Source organism: Ursus arctos, unplaced genomic scaffold (genome assembly GCF_023065955.2).
Source record: "Ursus arctos isolate Adak ecotype North America unplaced genomic scaffold, UrsArc2.0 scaffold_1, whole genome shotgun sequence".
In the NCBI taxonomy this organism is placed as follows: Eukaryota; Metazoa; Chordata; class Mammalia; order Carnivora; family Ursidae; genus Ursus; species Ursus arctos.
In genome coordinates, this window is record NW_026622763.1 from 59,133,406 (window position 1) to 59,153,392 (window position 19,987).

Below are 19,987 nucleotides of genomic sequence, written 5' to 3' on the forward strand. Positions count from 1 at the left end.
ACTTGAAGTCAAACAGAGGCTTACACACCTTTCCATTTCCAGGGCCCAGCCTAGAGTCAGGCAAACAGCAGGCTTTCCATCCATGGCCCAGTGGAGGAACACACAGGTGTCAAGCAGAGCATTGGATTCTGTGGGCCCAGAGACGCTGACAGTGACAATGGCAAACATGGCTTCTTAAACAAGCCTGGGCCAAGAAATGACTTCCTAGTAAACCAATCCATTTTTATGGGCAGAAAGAAAAAAAATTTATAGCCAGAGGGCAAAAGGATACAAGTAACTGGGTAGCATCTGAAACAGTCTGAGAAAAAGAAAGGGGTAAAATGAAGGGATAGTGAGTGGAAAGAAACAAACAAAAGCATTTGGAAATCAACAAAACAAATTAAGTGTTGATTCTATATCTATTATGTTGTGAGGTATGTTGCTATGGTGGGTTATTTAAAAAGACAAGGAGCCTCACCAAAGTTTATGTAATTCACCAATTCAGAAACTTCGTAGGCAGCTCAAATGATATATTCCTGTAAAATTCTTGGTTATATACACATATCCTTGAGGTACATATAGGACACTAAGACTCACTGGAAGGTTCAGGAGAAAGCATCTCCCAAACTAAGGAATTCTGGGGCCTGCCCTCTCTGCCCTTATAGCGACAGGTCCCTTTTGGTCACAAAATCTGGGGGGAAAGGGGAGAGAAGGTAATTATAGCACTATCTGCTGCCATTGGATCTAGAATCTTTCCTCTTACCCCTGCCTCTCTCAGGGTTGTGAGTGAGAAGCTGGCAGGACCCCATACCAACAATAAAATAACAGGAGACCGAGAGGGAACACACTTCTTGTAGCTGGTGTCTGCTTTGTGGTACTCTCTTGAGGGGTCATATAGGAAAATTTTTATTACATACTTTATGGAATAATTTGCATTAGGTCAAATTTTTATGCCTTCAAGAGTGCCTGTTAGACATGATCCCTGATTTCAGGGGTAGACATGGCAAAATGAGAAAGATAAAATAATTACCAAAAAAGGGGTGTCTTGTGAGGAAGAACTTCATGTTAGAAACAATTCATAAATTTACAAGTTGCTGCTGATCAAGATGGTGATGGGACCTTACCTTGGAGATATGTGGGCTGGAAAGAATCATTTGAATGACACCTTTAGTCAGGTGAGTAAAGGCAGCTGGGTACCTAATATTTTGGGGGCAGGCCACTACTCTCCCTAACCTGAAGGAGCCACTCCTTCTCTTTATGGTGACTTTAATATGGTAAGTACTGTTTATTGAACATGTATTACGTCAGGTGCTTTGCCAAGAGCATTATCTATACTACGACCTATTCATTCCTCCAGGCCCAGTTCACTGTTCTTTTACCCCACCCATGACTTATACCCCAAGCTGAATGAATAATGCCATTACTGATTAATTGATGATTAATAATGTTCTACTCATTCTGTTCACTCCTCCAACGCAGCACTTCTTTCCATAGCCAACATTTCTAACTGTCCCACTACCTACTAAGCTTGATAAGACCAGTGCCCGTGTTTTATTCCAATTTCCTAGCATCTGGTAGTTCTTAAGTACCATAGTCTGTTGAATGAATGTTGAGTGGAACTTCATGACTTCAAACTCATTGAAGAATCATGAAATTGTTGAGCAGGAGAGCACTTGGAACCTTTGCTAGTTACAAGCTTCTTCACATGAGAAAAATTAAGTTAGAACAAGTAACTTGCCTGAGGTCACATAAACCTGGTGGAATGAGATTAGAATCCAGTTCCCTTGCTTTTCAGCCCAGGATAGATGCTACCAAAACAACTAAATATCTTTATTTCCCAATCTCCTGGCCCCACCCAAGTCCTATCAGCAATTGGCCTTTGCACCTTCAGGCCATTTCCGTGATACACATTTTCTAAAAGACCCCACTTTTATGTATAGCTTTTCTTTTTTGTAGCTCCCCATTCCAAGCAAAGCCCAAACTCCAAATTGGCTGGCTTGCACTGTAGCATCAGTGTAAAAGTTGGGGTGGGGGGACTTCTGTCTATATTTTTACTAACAAGCTCTTTCCACAAGCACCCTTTGATCCACGCAAATCAAAAATGCTTGTCAACGCACACACCGTGCTCTTTCTTCACCATCTCTTGAGACACGATGTTCATTCTGACTAGAGTATCCTTCCTCCTTACCAACCTGACGAACTTCAATGATCTGTTCCCCCTCTGGACGGGGAGCTTCTGGCAGAGAACTGAGAGAACTGGCTTTAGTCTCACACAGCATTTGAATGAGTGGATTTTGTGACCAGCACCTAGCAGCATAGCCCTCAATAAAGTTCACTGTATAACTCTGTTTGGAAAATTACAGAAACGTAACTTACTCTTCAGGGTTGTAAGCAACCCTTAACCAAAACTTTTCTGTTTGGAGGAAAAACAAGTAAATATCTTGGCTCATTCAGTCTTGTTCTTTTTTTCCTTTTAGTCTGCTTCATCTGTTATGGCTGCCATGCTCACTCCCTCTGTGAACTGTACACTTCTCTCAGTACCCCTGCCCCTGGACACTTGTGGGAGAGGAATCCACAAATTCCTCTGGGGCTCCATCAGTGGAGCAAGTTCTCAGTAGCTGGAGGAGATCTGGGCTGCAAACAGGAAGTTTTTGTACTTCTGGCTACTTTGTGCCTGGGGCAAAAACTGCAGAGTCCACCTGGTCACTGTAAAAGAGAATGATAGAACAAAACTAACCTTCATTATACCCATCTGAAGTTTTTTCTGTGTAGACATTCTGACCCAGTATCACTCAAGGCTTCTTTTACCAGCACTGTTGTCTAGCCTGCACATCAGAATAGCCCCGCAAGAAAGTCCCGTTTGAGCCTCCCTAACACCCTTCCTTCACTTTAAAAAATCTTGAGCAGGACATTTAAATAATGTTTTGGATTTTTAAGTTTTTAAAGCATCTGAAGGACTGTTCCCTTTGGTAGGCTGACGGCCAAAGAGAAGCAGAGATTGGTCCCCTGGTCTCTAAATCCTTTTTTCCTCCTTCAACGCCCTAGACCTCATCTTGCCCCTTTGGCTCCAAGGGGGCAAGAGGCAGCTTTCCTCCGCGGGCGTGCCTGGCCTCGTCCACGACACCCATTAGTTTCTAGCCTTCCAGGGCAGAGGGGGGCTCCCGACCACGCGTCCAGGGCCCTTCCCCAGGCGTAGGTGCCTCGGGGTCCACGCAGGGCCCCAGCGCAGACAGATAGGACGTGGCCAGCCCTGGGGATGACCTCGGCGCGCCCGCCCCCAAAGCACCCCGGCCCCAGCCTGCGGGGCGGGTAGCCCAATGGGCAGCCTCGCTCCGGAGGCGGGCTCAGGCCGGAAGCCACCCCGCGGCACAGCGGCCCCACGAGACGGCGCCCGCGCCCCCGCCCTCTCCGGCACGGGCTCCACGGCCAAGGGCGGCAGGGGCCAGCCCGTTGGGTCCCCGCCGCGCTCTTTGTCCTGGCCGCGCGCGGGCGGACGCGTGCGCCCCCCGGGTGAAGGGAGGCGCGGAGAGAGCGCGCGGGAGCGCGCAGGAAGAGCTCGCGCCCGCCGGGCGCCGGGGGCGCGCGCCCCTCCGCCAGGCAAGCAGCGAGCACGCGCGCTGCCGCCGCGCCCGCCCCTCCCCCCGCGCTCGCCTCGGAACTTGCTGACTGCGCGGCCGGGAGGAGCCGAGCCGGGCGGCGGCGGCGGGAGGCCACAGCGCGCGGGGGTCTCCCGCGTCCCCTCCGCCTCGCCGGGAGCTCGCGCCCTCGCCCAGCCGAGCTCCTATCCCCCCTTTTTTCCGAAGGCGCTGGGCGGCGCCACCCTCCGGCCGGAGCCCGGCACTGCACAACCCCCTCCGACTTTCAATGTTCCACACTCCCCGGCCAGAGCCTCCTCGGCTTCTTTTTTTCCCTCCCCCCCCTTTCCCCCCCCCCAGCTGCCTCCATTTCCTTAAGGAAGGGTTTTTTTCTCTCTCCCTCCCCCACACCGTAGCGGCGCGCGAGCGGGCCGGGCGGGCGGCCGAGGTAAGGCGGCGGGGCCGGGGGGCCGCGTGGGGGGCGGCCGGGGCGGCGGCGGCGGCGGTGGGGGAGGGGGCGGGGGCGGGCAGCTTTGTTCGCGCCGGGCGCCCGCGCCGCCGGTGTCCGCGAGCCGCGGCGGGGCCGGCCGGGCTGCTCGCATCACTTGGCGCCCGGCGCGGTGAGCGCTGCCCGCGGCCCCCGCGCGGCCCTCCCCACAAAGGGCCGCGGAGCTGCGTGGCCGCCGCCGCCGGCCGCGGCTCGCCTCCGCGGGCGCGGAAATTTGTTGCACTTCTTGGGGCTTTGTTTGTTTGTTTTGCCTCTGATTTTTTTTTTTCGTTATTTTGGACAAAATGTCGGTCCGTGATGTAAAAATTGAGCGAGGAACCCTGATGGCATTGGGAGCTTTGCAGAAGGTGCAGTTTGGATTCTGCTTTTCCCAGGGTGGCAGCTCGGTCTTGGCCGGATGAATCTTCGCTGCTGGCCGTGGAAACGGCTAGAGCAGCTTGTTAGTTGATTTTTAAATTCCTAAGTGTTGTATTTAAAGGCTTACGTGCACAGAGGAGGAATCGCCACCTTAAATAAGCATATGGGCGATTAACAGGGTATGTTTTCCTCTCGGAAAGGGAATTTGGTAGCTTTGACCAATGTCAGTGTGTAAATATTTAGACGTTATTAGTGACTTTTTAACATTTTTCAGCGAGATCTGTTATTTACAGTGTGTCATATGTTATTAATGCTCGTTGCCTAAGTTCCCTGGCAAATCTGTTTCATGCCTTCTGAGAAAGTAGACAATTGATAGATTGTCCAAGGGATGGAAAAAAATGTGAGTGGGTTTTCTAACTTGAGTTCGGTAAATCCTTGAACGCTGGCGTTGTGAGACACATCACCTCCCCCTGTAACCTTGATGTGTGATGAGATAAGTGTGAACACTTTGAAGTGTTTTTCATTAAAATACGATTTTAGGTGAATATTGAGAGAAGAAAATGCTATTGGTTTATTTCTTAGACTTAACATTTCCTTTCTCCCCCCTTTTCTCTTTAAAAGTTTTCCAAGAAATAAGTTCACCAAGATGTCCAGTGATAGGCAAAGGTCCGATGATGAGAGCCCCAGCACCAGCAGTGGTAGTTCAGATGCGGACCAACGAGACCCAGCCGCTCCAGAGCCTGAAGAACAGGAAGAAAGAAAACCTTCTGCCACCCAGCAGAAGAAAAACACCAAACTCTCTAGCAAAACCACTGCTAAGTTATCCACTAGTGCTAAAAGGTAATGTGTGGAAGGATTAAGCACATTATCAGGTTGTCTTCCAAATGTTTTTTTTTTTTTTGGTTGTACATAAGTGGCATTGGTTCAAAAATATTTACTTCGTGATCACTTTTATTTGGACTTGAATGAGTTGTCATTCTTTAGGTGGTATATAAGCCACCTCCATAGAATTGTACTTTTAAGTGAACTTACTCTGTACTTTGGTAACTTCAGTAAGAGTGTCCTTGAGTAGAGCTTGGACTAACATTCTGACAGATTGTTTTAGGAGTTGGCAAGGAAAATTTGGTGAGCCCAAATTAGCTGGTACATTGAGGATGTTCCTTTTTATGAGTCATACTCTTCTTCATTGAAATTGACACTTCTAGAGATCAGTGTCTCTCCATGAAACTTAATGATTAGAAATGATTGTTTGCTACAAAATTTGTATAAATTCAAGGCCTTGGCTATATTTGAAAGCAGATTTAAAATTGTGCTCCAAATTTGCTTTCAGTTTTACAAACATGACTTTAAGTCATGCATCCAGGCACTACTTTTTTGTAGTTAATTTATGGTTATGCCTTATATTTCTTGTGAATGCAAATAAAACCTATAAGTAGCCATTTACAATTTTGGGTGGCACTTGGCTATTGAAAACTTTCATTGTGCTTGTGACTCTTCACTCTGAAACTTGTGGATATGCTTGACATGTTAATACTCAACAGCAGAAGAAACATATTTTGTTGGGTATATATGAAAGGTCATTTGTTTCCTGTTGATTTATGTTATCTTTGATGGCAAAAAAAAGATTGTAAAGGGGACTCCATTGGTAGTAGTAGGGGAATATCCATGAATTCTATTAATTATACATCAAATATGTCTATAGCATTAGCCAGTACTGACATTTTGTTGATTTTTACTGATCACAACTGAAGGGAAAAGAAGATATAAAAACTGTTCAAATATTGTGTTCTGTAGTGATTTAGAAGTAATCTTATTTTTCTGTGGACTTTTACCTCTATCAATAACCAAGTAATAATAACTTGGGAATATTTTATTAAATAACATCCTTTTAAATAATTTAGAGTCCTCCTCAATTTGCTGTAATCTTGTTGAGGAACGTGTTAAACACATCTTAAGTTTTGAAAGCATTTTAAATTCGAATAAAATCAGAGAACTGCTTATTTCCCCCTTAACTAGGCTATATATCTTATTATTCCTTTCCTCCCAAATTTATTCAATTTTAGTGCTGTACTTAAAATTAAGGAAAACAGAATTGGTTAAATAAGAATGTCAGAGTCCTTTAGAAGTTTTTCACTGGTAAAGATGTTTGTAAATTTTAAACTTTTTTTGACATAAAATATTGTCAAACTGTTAATGTACTCATGTAATAGCTTGTTAATTCTTACCTCTGTAAAAGTGACTTGAAGTCATTGTCAAATATTATAGTGCTTTCCCTCCTCCCTTCTTGTCTCATTTGCATATAAGCTTGAAAAGAGAATTTCTTTGGTAAAAAGTGTTTTAAAATAGATTTTATATCCTTTATTGAATACTAGTAGAGGACTATTTCTCAAATCAGGTGTGAATGTCATACTTATTTACAGTAGCAAGTGAGAAAAAAAGCTGCAAAGTTTCTGTTAAGGGATTTGGGTTATGCCTCTGAGAACAAAGAGGAAGCAGCCATGTTAGCATTACTGAAGGCAGAGCCAGCCTTGCATTTAACTGCATGGTGGTAGAGGGCAGTGTAATTCCCCGGTTATTCTGTAGACTATCTCAAATCCTTTTTGTCTGTTTTCATTTCACTAACAGAATTCAGAAGGAGCTAGCTGAAATAACTCTTGATCCTCCTCCTAACTGCAGGTAAGAAACAAATTTTGTTGTTTTGATTACAAAATGTGGGAAAATATCCTGAGATTAATGTATCGGCTTTGGATATGTGTGCTGCAGAAGAAGCTACATTTGCTTCTCTTCAGCTTTGCAAGTGGATTAAATAAAAATTGTCTAAGGTGAATTAAACAAGTTTGGGGGAAAATACTTTTAGCATGTATCCTACATTTTAGATTTCTGAATATACTGATTTTGTGCTTCTTACTGAGATTAGTGTGAATGGTGCTGATTTTTGTTCTCTTGTAACATTTCTGTAGAGTGTTTATTCAGAAGTACATTGCAGAAACTTCTAAAATTTTGCTAAGCTTTAAAGTTACTGCTTGTGTGCAATCTGAACTGACCTTCCAAATTTAGAAATTGCTGAATGTGGTGTTACAGAATGTAAATGCGGTAAACAAGAGTATAGTTTCTGTTTGATTTATTCCGTAACGTGCCTTAAGGACAAATTTTATGTGCTAAGCTAATGCTTTTAGTTGTTTTCTAGTGAATGCATTGTTGGAATTATTTACATTTTAATCAAATGTCTTAATTACTTGGGAAGATTCTTAGTAATTTTGGTCCTTGAAATATGTGTATGAAAAGGAGTAAATGAATTTGTAGGAGGAATTCATTTCAGTGAAACTCATGTAGAATAATTTAAAATTGTTGGTTGGTGTAAGGTGCATTAAAAGTAACTGGGTGATAATTTTGTTCATAAACGTTTTTTCAGTTTGTCTTACTTAGTGTTCTGTTTTCAGCAGTGACTGTATGGCTTCCAAAATTCATCAGACTTAGAAAAAACAGTTTTGTAGATAATTTGCGTACAGATATGTGCTCCAGAGTGAGAGTGGTGGCTAGATATAAGGCAGTGTTATGGTTTGTTATGAAAATGTTTTCTCGTCCTACTTGTGTTTTTGCTGTAAGTTGTGTTCACTTGCGATGATCAGACCTATCTCTGAAGTCTACTTGAGACACAATTGGGTTTAATTCAATTGCTTCTTGTGTGTATTAACCAGATTCTTAGATAAGGTGATCTGATCCTGATTTATTCAGTGAATTAACGGTTTTACTCATATTTATAATTCCCTATTTCAGTTCAAAAGGCAAACATGAATGTAACTAATTTTAAACAGGTAGTGGTGTGTCAGATCTCAAAGGATTAAGAGCTGTGCTGTCCAGTACTGCATCCACTAGCCACTTGTGGCTCTTGACCACTTTAGTTGTCCAAAATGTGATGTGCTCTAAGTGTAAAATACATGTCGTATTTTGAAAACTTAGTATGAAGAAAAGAATGTAAGATACCTTATTGATTTTTAAAAGTATCGATTACATGTTTAAATGATAATATGTTGGATATGTTGAGTTATATAAAATGTTTTAAAATTTTACTTTTTTACCATTTTACTGTGGTTATTAGAAAATTTAAAATTACATCTGTGGCTTATATTACATTTCTGTTGAACAGTGCTGCTTTAGAGAATAAATAAATCAGAGTATTCCTTCCAGCCTTCTCATTGGTGTGTCAAATCTGTAGTCAGTTAGTGAGGTCAAGTTAAATTTGCCCTCTGAAAGATCACTTAACTTGCAGAGTATATTCTAATATTTTCCTTTGTAGAAGATATAAAGATCTATCAATTCAAAACTCTTAAATGTTTTAAAATTGCATGTAAGGTCAAACATTTTTAAAGGTTTCTGTTGATCTTTTGCAAATAGCACAAACTAACGTATGTGCCTAAATCTAGAGAGCCCAGTAGATGTGTTGAATGCCCTTGGAGCGGTAGCGTAGCGTTGCAGTTGCTGAAGAAGGATGCTTTACATGTTTAACCCAGTAATGGTTCCACAAGGTCACTGAGGATTCTTGTACAGGAAGTAGAATGTTTCTAGGACGCAGAAAGTTTAACTTGTTTATTTTTCTGTTTATATGCTGTATTTCATTTCAGTCCATGAAGTAATGCTTCACACAGAGTGATCAGTGAAATAGCGACCTGTGGTCTTAGGAACAATATCATGGACTACATCATCTGTACTTTCCCTGGTCACAGCTTGTGATGATTGTAAACTATTGCAAATTACATATTTCAATTCTCTAGTTCTTTTAATATTTGAATTTCTTTGTGGCTGTGTGACTAAAGAAAAAACAAACAGAAAATTAAGTCTTAACAAGGAACTGGGAGAAGTTGTGTCTTACTAGTTTGGGGACCATCTTCTTCATATGCCTGACGTGTAAAATAGCCAGATACTTTTGTGTCTTTTATTTTAAGTGTCTAGTAATTTTTTGGGGTAGAAGATTATCTAGTTCTTGTCCTTGAGCAGGAATTGAGTGTTTAGTGGACGCATTTTAGCATTTTGACACCTAAGTCTGAATTTGTGTTGTATTTTTACTTTCATATCAGATACATGACAGATTGTGGTGTTTTGTAATTCACAGGTGCATGGGTGAGAATTTTAGCTTTACAGTGCTTGTACAGTTTAAATCTGAGGAAGGTGTAGGAGAATGTATGTTATAATTTAAAATGGGATTCTATATTAATAAATTCTAAAATGTGTGAATTCATATTGTTTGAAGTCTATGAAACCTAATACTTTTTTGACTTTGATATTTGACTTTCATGTGTAGCTAATTAATCAGAATTCCATTATGGTTTTGAAAATAATTTTTACAAGCTTGTCAAAGTATGTGACAGATTTAATTCTTCCTCAGGGAAGAAATGTAAAGTATATCTGTGTACATTCAGGAAAAAGTTGATTGAAATACAAGAAGACTCAGCAAAACTAAAATTACTCAGATGAGACTAAGAATTCTCTTAGATCCCTTCCTACTTCCTGTGTTTTATTAATAAAATATCCTTTTTCTTATATATTCCCTTATTATTATATAGAAGTGTCTAACATGTACACCGAGAGTGATCTTAGGATAGACGTAACTGTTGAATTAAGTGTGTCGCTTTAAAAAGGTTTGAATATATTTTGATAGTAATGATACTTCTTTTCCTGATAGTATAAAAGTTTGATAAACTGTTATTTCCAATGATTTGATGGCATTTAAGTTTTTAGGTATTGGAGTTCCTTAATTCTAAACATAGGGATTTAATATTTATGTAGTGGCTTTAATTTATATTGTTTACGTACTGTATTCTAAATTATGGTGTAAATAGTACATACATCAATGAGAATGAAGGGAAGTTGTGTTATGGGCATTTCCCTGTTTTGGGAGAAAGTGATTGACTAGAATTGTTGAGCAATGTGCTATTAAGACATTTATGTTCCCTCTGTTTCCCAAAGGGTGTCCTTGTCCTTTCACGGTAACCACTTATACAAGTGGCAAACATTTAGGAAGTTGCTGGATTTTTAACTTAACCTCTAGTTCTTTCCATATATGAGAAGGCACAAATATACACTGTTAAACTACTCTTCAATATGTTGAGATCGAATCTGTGTTAAAGTTAGATATTCAGGAGTATTTGTAAATAGTTTTTGGATGTGGGAAAGGCCTTTTTGGGAAGGAGATGTAATAGTATCAAGTTATTACAGTATTACTAATATGTGTGCTTGCAGAACTTGAAAGGTATATATAATACTTGTAAATTTTGCTAACATCCTTCTTTTAAAAACAAAATTAATACAAGAAGCAATTAAGTTCTAAACCAGAAGCCGGCAACTCTTCATTTCCTCATAAGCCTCTCATTGTCTAACTGTGGGTGAACTCTACCTCGTGCAGGTTACCACCACTTGCCGCCATTTTCTAGGGTAGACTAGAACTTTGCTGCGCATAGGGTGATCTTCAGATCAGCAGTGTCTGTCTCACAGGTAAGATTGTTAGAAATGCAGAATCTCACTTCCCCTACTGCAGAAGTACTGAATCAGAAACTGAATTTCAGCAAGATTCCCAGGTGAATTGTGTGTATATTAAGGTTTCAAAAACATTGGTCTGAGTTCAAATGCCTAGTCTGCCTCTTATTAGTTGTGTTACTTTACATCAGTTAGGATGTATTTCTGTCTTTTAGTTTTCTTAAATGTAAACTGGAAATTAAAATAATCCCCCCCATAGGGTTATTATGATGATTAAATGAGTTAGTATGTTTTAAAGTTTTGTAATGGTGTAAATTGGGTCAATAATGTGACCACCCATGCCCTCACTCTTGCTGGCATTTTCTCCACTGGGTCAACATCATACTATAGGAGTAATTTAATTTTAAGCAGTTTAGCGCCTATTTATTTGAGAACACATCAAGCAAAATTTTGTGTGTATATATATATACACACACACACATATACACACACATATATATACACACACACACATATATATATGGAAAGGAATTCCTTGGAACTTGACCAAAAAAGAAAATGAATCTAAGGACTTTGGGCAAAGATGAAGAAATAGTATATTCCTTTTTAAAAGAATATGCATAAGGTTAATGATACTTAATTCACTAAAGAATACCCTGATTCTATCTGCAGTAAATTATAATGAAAGATTTTAAAATAAGGGTGATAGTTATGTTTTCCCTTTTAAATACCCTGTTTAGATTCTGAACTGATATAGTTTGTCAGTTACCTAAACATAGCAATTTTTTCCTTGTCTATGATTTTGGAAGCTTTTTGTAATAATCAAAAGGTAATAATCAAAATAACGTGATGTTTACATAACTTAGTTGGTTGCTTATATAGCCCTTTATTTAATTTAATTTAATTTTATTTTGGTGGGGGGCAAAGGGAGATGGAGAGAGAGAATCTTAATAAGCAGGCTTCATGCCCAGGGCAGAGCCCAACTTGGGGCTTGAGCTCAAAACCCTGAGATCATGACCTGAGATGAAATCGCGAATTGGGAGGCTTAACCTACTGAGACACCGCAGTGCCCCTACAGTGCTTGATTTCAAAGCCTTCACATATGTAGATAGATTGCCCTTTTCTTTTCTATACATGTGATTGTTGTTATTGTTGATATTAGCAGTGTGTGCTGTGTGAAGGAGGATACCCTCTTTTGTATAACGAAATTGCATCTCTTTAGTCCTTTTATTTTTCAACTCTTCAAAAAAAAGTTAGAACTCCCTTTTTATGAAAATTAAATCTTAATTGGAAGCTCACTTTCTAAAACAGATAAATGTAGAACTACTCTGATTAAAGGTGTTTTCCATACCACCCCGCTGTGGTCATCTACTGATGGATAGTCCTTATTATTTTATTAATTAAATTTTGGCATCTGCACAGACTGTCAAAAATCATGAGAATTTTTTTTGAGACTTGGGCATTACTGATAATTTTAGGTGATGATTTATGTTTCGTTAAGCTAATATGAGCCTCAACACAGCTGTAATACGTAATACAGTATGTCGATGCGGTATACTGTAATTATTTACTTGTTTGTCTGCCTTCTGCAGTAGAAAGTGTCCCTTTGAAAGGAGGATGGTCTTACGTATTTCTGTAACTCTTGATTTTACACAGTGTTTTACATGTGAAGGATTGTTAAATTAATAGATAAATTTAAGTCTGTCAAATGGACAGGAATAGAAATTCCAGGCAAAACTGACTTTGGATTGGAGAAGATCTATTAAAAATCCCATATAGGGCACCTCGGTGGCTCAGTCAGTTAAGTGTCTGCCTTCGGCTCAGGTCATGATCCCAGGGTCCTGGGATCAAGCCCCACTTTGAGCTCCCTGCTCAGTGGAGAGCCTGCTTCTCCCTTCTCCCTCTGATCTCTCTCTCACATAAATAAATAAAATCTTAAAAAAAACCCTCATATATTCTTTACTTTTTTTCATAGTTATGATTTTTAGTGTGATTGTTCAAAGGCATTTAGCTCCTGTTTCTATTACAAAAGGAAATTGATAATTACAGTAAGTCTAATTATTTGTCTCATATGTGCCAGCGCAGCAGGAGGACCCAGTGCTGTTGTGACTAAAAACTTTTTCCAAACGAGTGACATGATTGTAAACAATATTTTTCCCCCCAAAGGTCACGTTTTTATTAGGGACCTATTATGTTCAAAGCAGATAATATAGTTAGAAAGTAGGTGAAAACTGTGTGTGTTTACTACCAATTGTTTTGTCACTTTCTGTAGTTAACCAATTGGTACCTTATTCCCTCCTTGAAAAGAGTTGCTGTAACAACAGATGGATGTGTTTAGTTACAAGAAAATCAACAAATCTTTCTTGCTTTGAGTGCAGGGGCATTCACATTGAGAATGGAGAGCTTGATCTGCCATTCTCATCTTCCTTACAAAATAAAGATTAAAAACATGATAAAACCACTTGTAGATTTAGAGAAATAGAAGTGATTTTTTTTCTTCCTATACTGCTTTTGACAGGGAAGTATATTTGGCATTTTATTGGAATCTGGAGAAGAAAGTCTCTTTAAACTTTTATTCTTTCTCTAGCCTCTAGATCAGTGGTTCTCAACTGGGGGTGATTTTTGCCTCCCTACTCCTCCCTACCAGCTCCACCTCCCTCAAAAAACAAAAGCCCTAAGGAACAGTTGTCAATGCCTGGAGACTTTTTTGGTTTCTCAACTGGGGGAAGGCGGGTTGCTACTGATGTTTAGTGAGTAGAGGTCCACGATGCTGCTAAATGCCCTGCAGTGTGTAGGATAACCCCTCTGCAACAGAGTCATCTGGACTAAAACGTCAGTAGTGCTCAGGTTGAGAAATCCTGCCGTAGATACTTACTCTGATAGCTTGCCGCCTGAGTTATTGCATAGTTTTCTTTTTACCATTTTCCTATCTTATTAGTGATGACTGCTAGTACATTCTCCTACACCTTCCTCAGAGCTCATGGCTCTACCTCCCACTACTCCCATGCTATGGTTTACATTTACTGTATATTTTTTGACATATGTGTATGTTGTTTTTTATGTCAAACCACAGGAATGGCTACCTTGAATACCTGTTAAATTATGGTCTGTTGAGGCCAGAAATGCTTTCGGCAGTATTTTCATTTCTTTTCTGTCTTCTACCAGTTAATTATACCCCTGAATGATCTACCTTTAGGCTGTTGTATCTGTGTTCTACCAGAAAAATTGAAGTACAATGCATTAAGGGGAAATACCATTGAAAAATCATCAAAATTCAGCTTTACATTGAATTACAAACAGGTTAGAAAGCCATGCTCTTGATTTGGTTTTAAGTTTTCATCATTAAGACAGTACAGAGATTATTCACTTCTGTTATTGTTCTAAGTCCACAATCTTTTATTTCCAACCCTTGGGGCCAGATGTGTTTTAGAGTACAGAAAATTTTAGATTTTAGAAAGGGAATACGATGTGTTTGCTGTATCCCAGTGGGATCTTTAAACACATAAGATTTCTCCACCAAAAATGTATGAATATTTATACTAAATGGATAAGTAGAGACTACAAGTAGTTTCAGGTTAGTTCATGTTTGCTGTTGCTGCCAAATTATTTCTCTCCAAACTTATTTTAAAAACCTTTGGTTTTTAGAGCTTTTGGGATTCCAGAATTGTGGATAAGCAATTGTGGTCCTGCGCTGCCTGTGTTAAAATGACAATGAACTGCAGCCACTTATATGAAAGAGTGGAAGTTGGTCTGCTTTCTTTTTTCTTTTTTTAATATTTTATTTATTTGACAGAGAGAGACACAGTGAGAGAGGAAACACAAGCAGAGGGAGAGGGAGAAGCCTGAACCACCCAGGCGCCCCTTCTTTCCTTTCTTTTACCTATTTCCTAATAGCAGTTTTCAGTTTCTCACTTTTTGTTTTTGGATAATTGCTTTTGTTGTTGTTGTTATATGACTTGTATGTTAATTAGAAAAAAAGTTAACTCTTGATTTTAGAATTCTTTCCGCCTAAGGTGAAACTATATATATCCATTTCTTTTTAAGTTCTGTATATTGGATTACTTTTCCACTTTGTTACTAAATATTGTCTTTTAATCATTCCATTTTTTCTAAATGTACAGAATTACACCGAAAGCAAGACATCCTTTAATACTTAAACACGGGACTTGCCATTTTTATGTATGTGTTTTGTCCTGCAGCCTTTGAGTACAATTGGGCAATAAAAGGATACATTAAATTTTGCTGTGTTGAGTTAACAAACCAACCTAGAAGGCTTATAACCGTAAACATACAAAGGTTTATTTCTCTTGCTCATATGAAGTCCACTGTGGGTCCAGGAGCTCTCCTGGGTAGCTAGCTCTTCCACGTGTGGACTCAGATCTATGCTTCTTGCATCTTGTAGCTCTGCCTTTTGAAACATGTGTCCACGCAAGAGAGTTGGAGGGTCTTCTGCCAGCTTTTAAGTGCTTTGGTCTGGAAGTAAGACCTGAATTAATCACATGGCCTCAGCTAACTGTAACTAACTTCCAACAAGGTGGCTGGAGAATGTGGGGGAGCATATGAGTATTCAGTGAGAAATCAGTTTTTCTGCCACAAAGGATGTATACTTCCATGAATAGATGACTTTCACTCTTACTTCAAAGAGGAAATAATTGAGCATCCAGCCTGACACTGTACTGGATTCCATAGTATAGTACATATTAATACACTAACTTGTTTAATTCCCAAAAGAACCCTCTAAAAAATCATTCTTGTTAAGATTTCAAAACTGAATCTTAGAATAGTTGAGAAAATTGCCAAATGTCACATATGTAGTGCATATATATAACAGATGTGGGGCAAAAATCTAGGTTTACATTTTGACATAAAAGTAAGCACTTCTGCTTTTGTACGCTGCTGCTTGAGAGATCTGGTAAAAACAGTTGATTATGGGTCTGTAGGTACATGCTTAGTGTAAGTATATCTCTTGTTTGTTTAGAGTTTCTTGAAGGGTCCAAAAATACTGTTCTTTGTAGGGTTTTAGGACCTGGCATGTAAGGTCCAGCTGGTGAGTTGGAGAAAGAAAAGAGTTTCTCCTTCTTTGGCTTAGGGGTGCTAAGCTTTCTTACCTTTTTTTTTTTTTCCTTAATAATCATTTAAGCTCCCCCCCCCACACACACACACCGGGAGCATTCCCCGGTTGTCACCTCTCTTGCCTTATTCTCTTCCCCTGTAAGAAAGAAGGTCAGGGACTGAGTATGATCATAACGGAAAAGGCAAATCTTTGTTCTCTGCCTTGTAGTTCTTTGTGTATGGCTTTCCTGTGGGCAAAGGAATATCTTTAAATCTACCTCTGCTTTTTTCTCTGGGGTATTGTGAAGCAGTCCATGTTTATGAATTGCTTTGAAGTTGGAAAAAATCCCTCTGCAGATAAGAATTCCTAGCTTTATGGAAAAATGTCCCAATCACAGGATTTTAGGAGAATTTGAATGTTGATTTCTCAGCAGCATGTGCACTTACTATTTTTTGATACTGGCACCAGCTCTCACTTTTTAACAAATTTGGCTTCATGTTAGAGTCCTCTTAATTTTGTCTTGTTTTTTATAGTTTCATAGTTCATTTAATCACTGTTTTTCCTAAATTTGTGAATTTATACAGAAATTATTCCCAGATAGTAGTATGGGGATTTGCTTTTTTCTTATGAGTGTCTTTGGGAAAGAAGCTGGTCCATGTAGCAAAACAGACCTACGAATGTTCTCAGAGTACCTGCTAGGTTTATATAGTTTGTTTTAGATTAATAAAACTAATGAGTTTAATGAATCAATCTGTGCCTTGCATTTTGTCTAAAGGCAGTCTTAAAGTTAAATTCTAAAGGTTTGACATTTTACTCTTTGTTGACATTTCATTGGTTTTATAAGGGTGTGTATACAGGTAAACAATATAAGCTTATATATAGCACCTGTTTTGGGTGTGATGGTCAGTAGGAAGCGATTAACCTCAAAAAGAATAGCAAGAGGGCAGATTTCTGGGATCATTACATTTAAAAAAAAATTTCAGTCCTTTTCTTGGTCCTGAGTGTATGTTATGATTAATTTAGTGGTTATTTGCGGCAAACAAAACTGAAAGGAATTGTGGCATTTCCATCTTCATTCATTGTCTGTGGTTTAGTCTGCCCGTTTTGGAGGGATTTGGACCAGTTATGCCCTTCCAAAGTTTCTTTGCTGCTTCACTGTCCCAGAGCAAATACACTTTGTCATTCTGTTTAACTTCTAGCTTGTCTGGGGAAAAATAAAGACATCTCTTGTCTGAAATTGCTTTTGGGAGTATAGCTCCACATGTTTCGGTCTGAATGAAAGGCCTAGGGAAACATGAATTTTGTTACCTTTTTATTTTATTTTTCTTTACTTATAAATCATCATGATGATCCTCCCTTTACATCCACGCCTCTCACTTTTTATAAACAACATTCATTCCCTTTCTGAGGGTGGTTATTTGTAGTTCGTTTTGCCATTTACAATCTTACAGGTCCTTTACAAATGGATCATTTTTTCACATTAAATTTTAGTAGGTCAAGAATCCATTTATTCAGGGTCCCCAAGAGACTCGATCTCAGAAGATTGTGGCTACATGTTTTTTTATGGCTTCCTATTGCTTTCTGTAGTCTTCTCAATTTAAACAGTAGCAACAACAAAATATAGGGGGTACCATAAGGCCTTGGCTTTATGGTTTTATTTTTGTTTCACACTTGTTTGTAAGGGTATTGGTAGTATTTGTTGGATTTGTGATATATATGCTTGTGGTAAATTTACCTGCTATTACAGTGAGGAAAAATCTGGCATTCGATGGGTTTGAACACAAACTTAGGTGCATGTGTTCCATGTGGAATTCAATGGCAGTTTTAACAAGTATACCTTTAGATTTTCTTTACTTTATTTACACCATTGTCTGTTTAAAATTTTAAAAGACATTTCTGTTATATCTTCCCAGATGCTTAATATCCCCATATCCATTAGAGGACTATGCCAAGCAGTCATTTTGTTCTTTTTTTAAAACTCTAAAATAAACATGTTGCAAATGATTGCTTTCCTCTCCTGCTGAGGTTTCTTAGTTTTTTTAAATTAACTTTTTATTATGGAAGATTTGAAACATATATGAAAGTAAACAGACTATTATGTTGAATCCCTGTGTAGCCTTCACCCAGTTTCAGTAGTTACCAACACTTGACCAGTCTTGTTTCATCTGTAATTCCATCCATTTCACCCTCTCATATTACACCTAAGCAAATCTCAGACATCATTTCATCTGCATTTTTAAAGAACAGATATTTTGCTGTGTATTTTCAAAAAATAGGGACTCTTTTTAGCTTAACTACAATGTCATTAACCCACCTACATTTTTTAAATCTAAGGTCCTTAATTGTTCAAATTTACAAATGTCTCATGGGTGTCCTAGACAATTTCCCCTCAACCCCCACTCCCCAAATTTATCTGAATCAGTATCCAAATAAAGTAGACACACAGATTGGTTGGTATGTTTTTATCACCAGTAAATTCTCTCTTTTTTTTTCCATTTTTGCAATTTAATGGAAGAACTGCGTGGTGTTTCTGAGAGTCTGGATTTTGCTTTATTGCACTCCTATGGTACAGTTTAATATCTTTCTTTGCGTTCAGTATTTCCTTTAAATTTGGAAGTTAGGTCAAGAGGCTTGATCAGATTCAGGTTTGATTTTCTTTCTTTTTCTTGACACGACTGCCTCATAGGTAGTGTGCTTTTCTATCTGGAGACTTGTAAGATCTGATTTACTTTTTGTGATGTTAGTAACCATTGGAATAGATCTCTAAAGAGAGACTTACTGCATCTTCCATTTGTTTACGCAGTTGGACAGGTTACCTAGTGAAGGCAGAGTAAGTGTTTTAATTCTTTTTCCTGTTTACCAGTTTTATTTTTAGTGCTTTTTCGAAAGAATAGTTGGTTTCCTAGTATCCTTTTTAGAATCATTGATAAGTCGTATCTGTTGTGTTTCAGTCCATTGCAGTACTTCTGTATATTGCCATTATAATCCTTATAGACCTTCTTAATTTTAAATAAACTTCAGCTTAAATTGCTTTGCCTTAGGGAACTTTAGATGTATAAACATTGCATGGACATATTTTGTGGTAAAAAATAATACAAATACATACGTTCAACTTAACCATCATCCTAGATATTGTTTCAAAAACTGAATACTTATTTAAGCTATTGTTTTAAACATGTAACATTCTCCTAGCCACCTCTTCATCACTTGTAAAGGGATAATTAGTAAGTCTTATCATTAGGATGACCGAAATACCTTTATTGGAACTACAGGTCTGTTTTTAAGTTCTGAATTAAAATAGACCAAGGTGAAATGCAAAGACCTTTATCAGAATCAAATTAATTTATCACCAGAAATGAATTAAAAAAAATCAACCCTGTTGTAATGTAAATATACGAGATAAGCAACCTTCCTTATCTATTGTGTTTCTCATTAGGGGCCACCTTCGCATTTTGGGTTGGATTGTTCTTTTCCTTGGAAGACCTTGAGCATCCTTGGATTCTGCTGCCTAAATGCTATTAGGGCGGGTCCCAGTATTATGGGCACCAGAAACTACCTTCTCCTCCCATTTCCAAATGTCTTAAGGAGGGAAAAAGGATTAATCACTTCCAGTTACAAATTACTAGTCTAGAGTCCACATTGTAATGATAGCAGATCATAATGTTGTAATAAAAAAATTGCTGCAAATAATGTATAATAATTTTTAGTAAATTTCTAACATAAAATCTGTCATGACCAAACGTGTGTGATTTTACTGCCCATGAAATTATCTTCTGTGCAAAAAAATAGATGTTTTCTTCCTCCAGCATTTTACTTTTTATACCTCCCGCAAATTCTGAGCTATCATACTAAATTTGAACTTTGTGCATGAGCTTAACATATGTATATACACACTCTCTTGCAAATATGTATCTTTGAATATTCTTTTGATCTTTTTATTTTGTAGTGAATTTTATTTTATTTAGAGGAAAACCTGTGTACCTGGTGGGATTTTTCTTCTGGCCTATTGCCTCAAACTGCATTGTTTCAATTTCTTTTATTTCT

General features: G+C 38.7%; 1 protein-coding gene across 4 annotated transcripts in view; it reads left to right on the forward strand.

Annotated features, from left to right (window-relative positions):
* The first annotated feature begins 3,418 nt into the window (after positions 1-3,418).
* UBE2E3 (ubiquitin conjugating enzyme E2 E3) overlaps positions 3,419-19,987 on the forward strand; it is an 88,712-nt gene continuing 72,143 nt past the window's right edge. The window contains exons 1-3 of one of the 4 annotated variants that reach the window (XM_044381358.3): positions 3,419-3,576; positions 5,041-5,259; positions 7,045-7,095. In XM_044381358.3, the coding sequence (XP_044237293.1) occupies positions 5,066-5,259; positions 7,045-7,095 (245 nt within the window). In that variant the 5' untranslated portion in view covers positions 3,419-3,576; positions 5,041-5,065. Of the gene's footprint in view, positions 3,577-3,629; positions 4,003-4,215; positions 4,599-5,040; positions 5,260-7,044; positions 7,096-19,987 lie in introns of those variants that run through there. The other 3 variants (XM_048214196.2, XM_026492403.4, XM_026492406.4) reach the window with 3 other exon arrangements.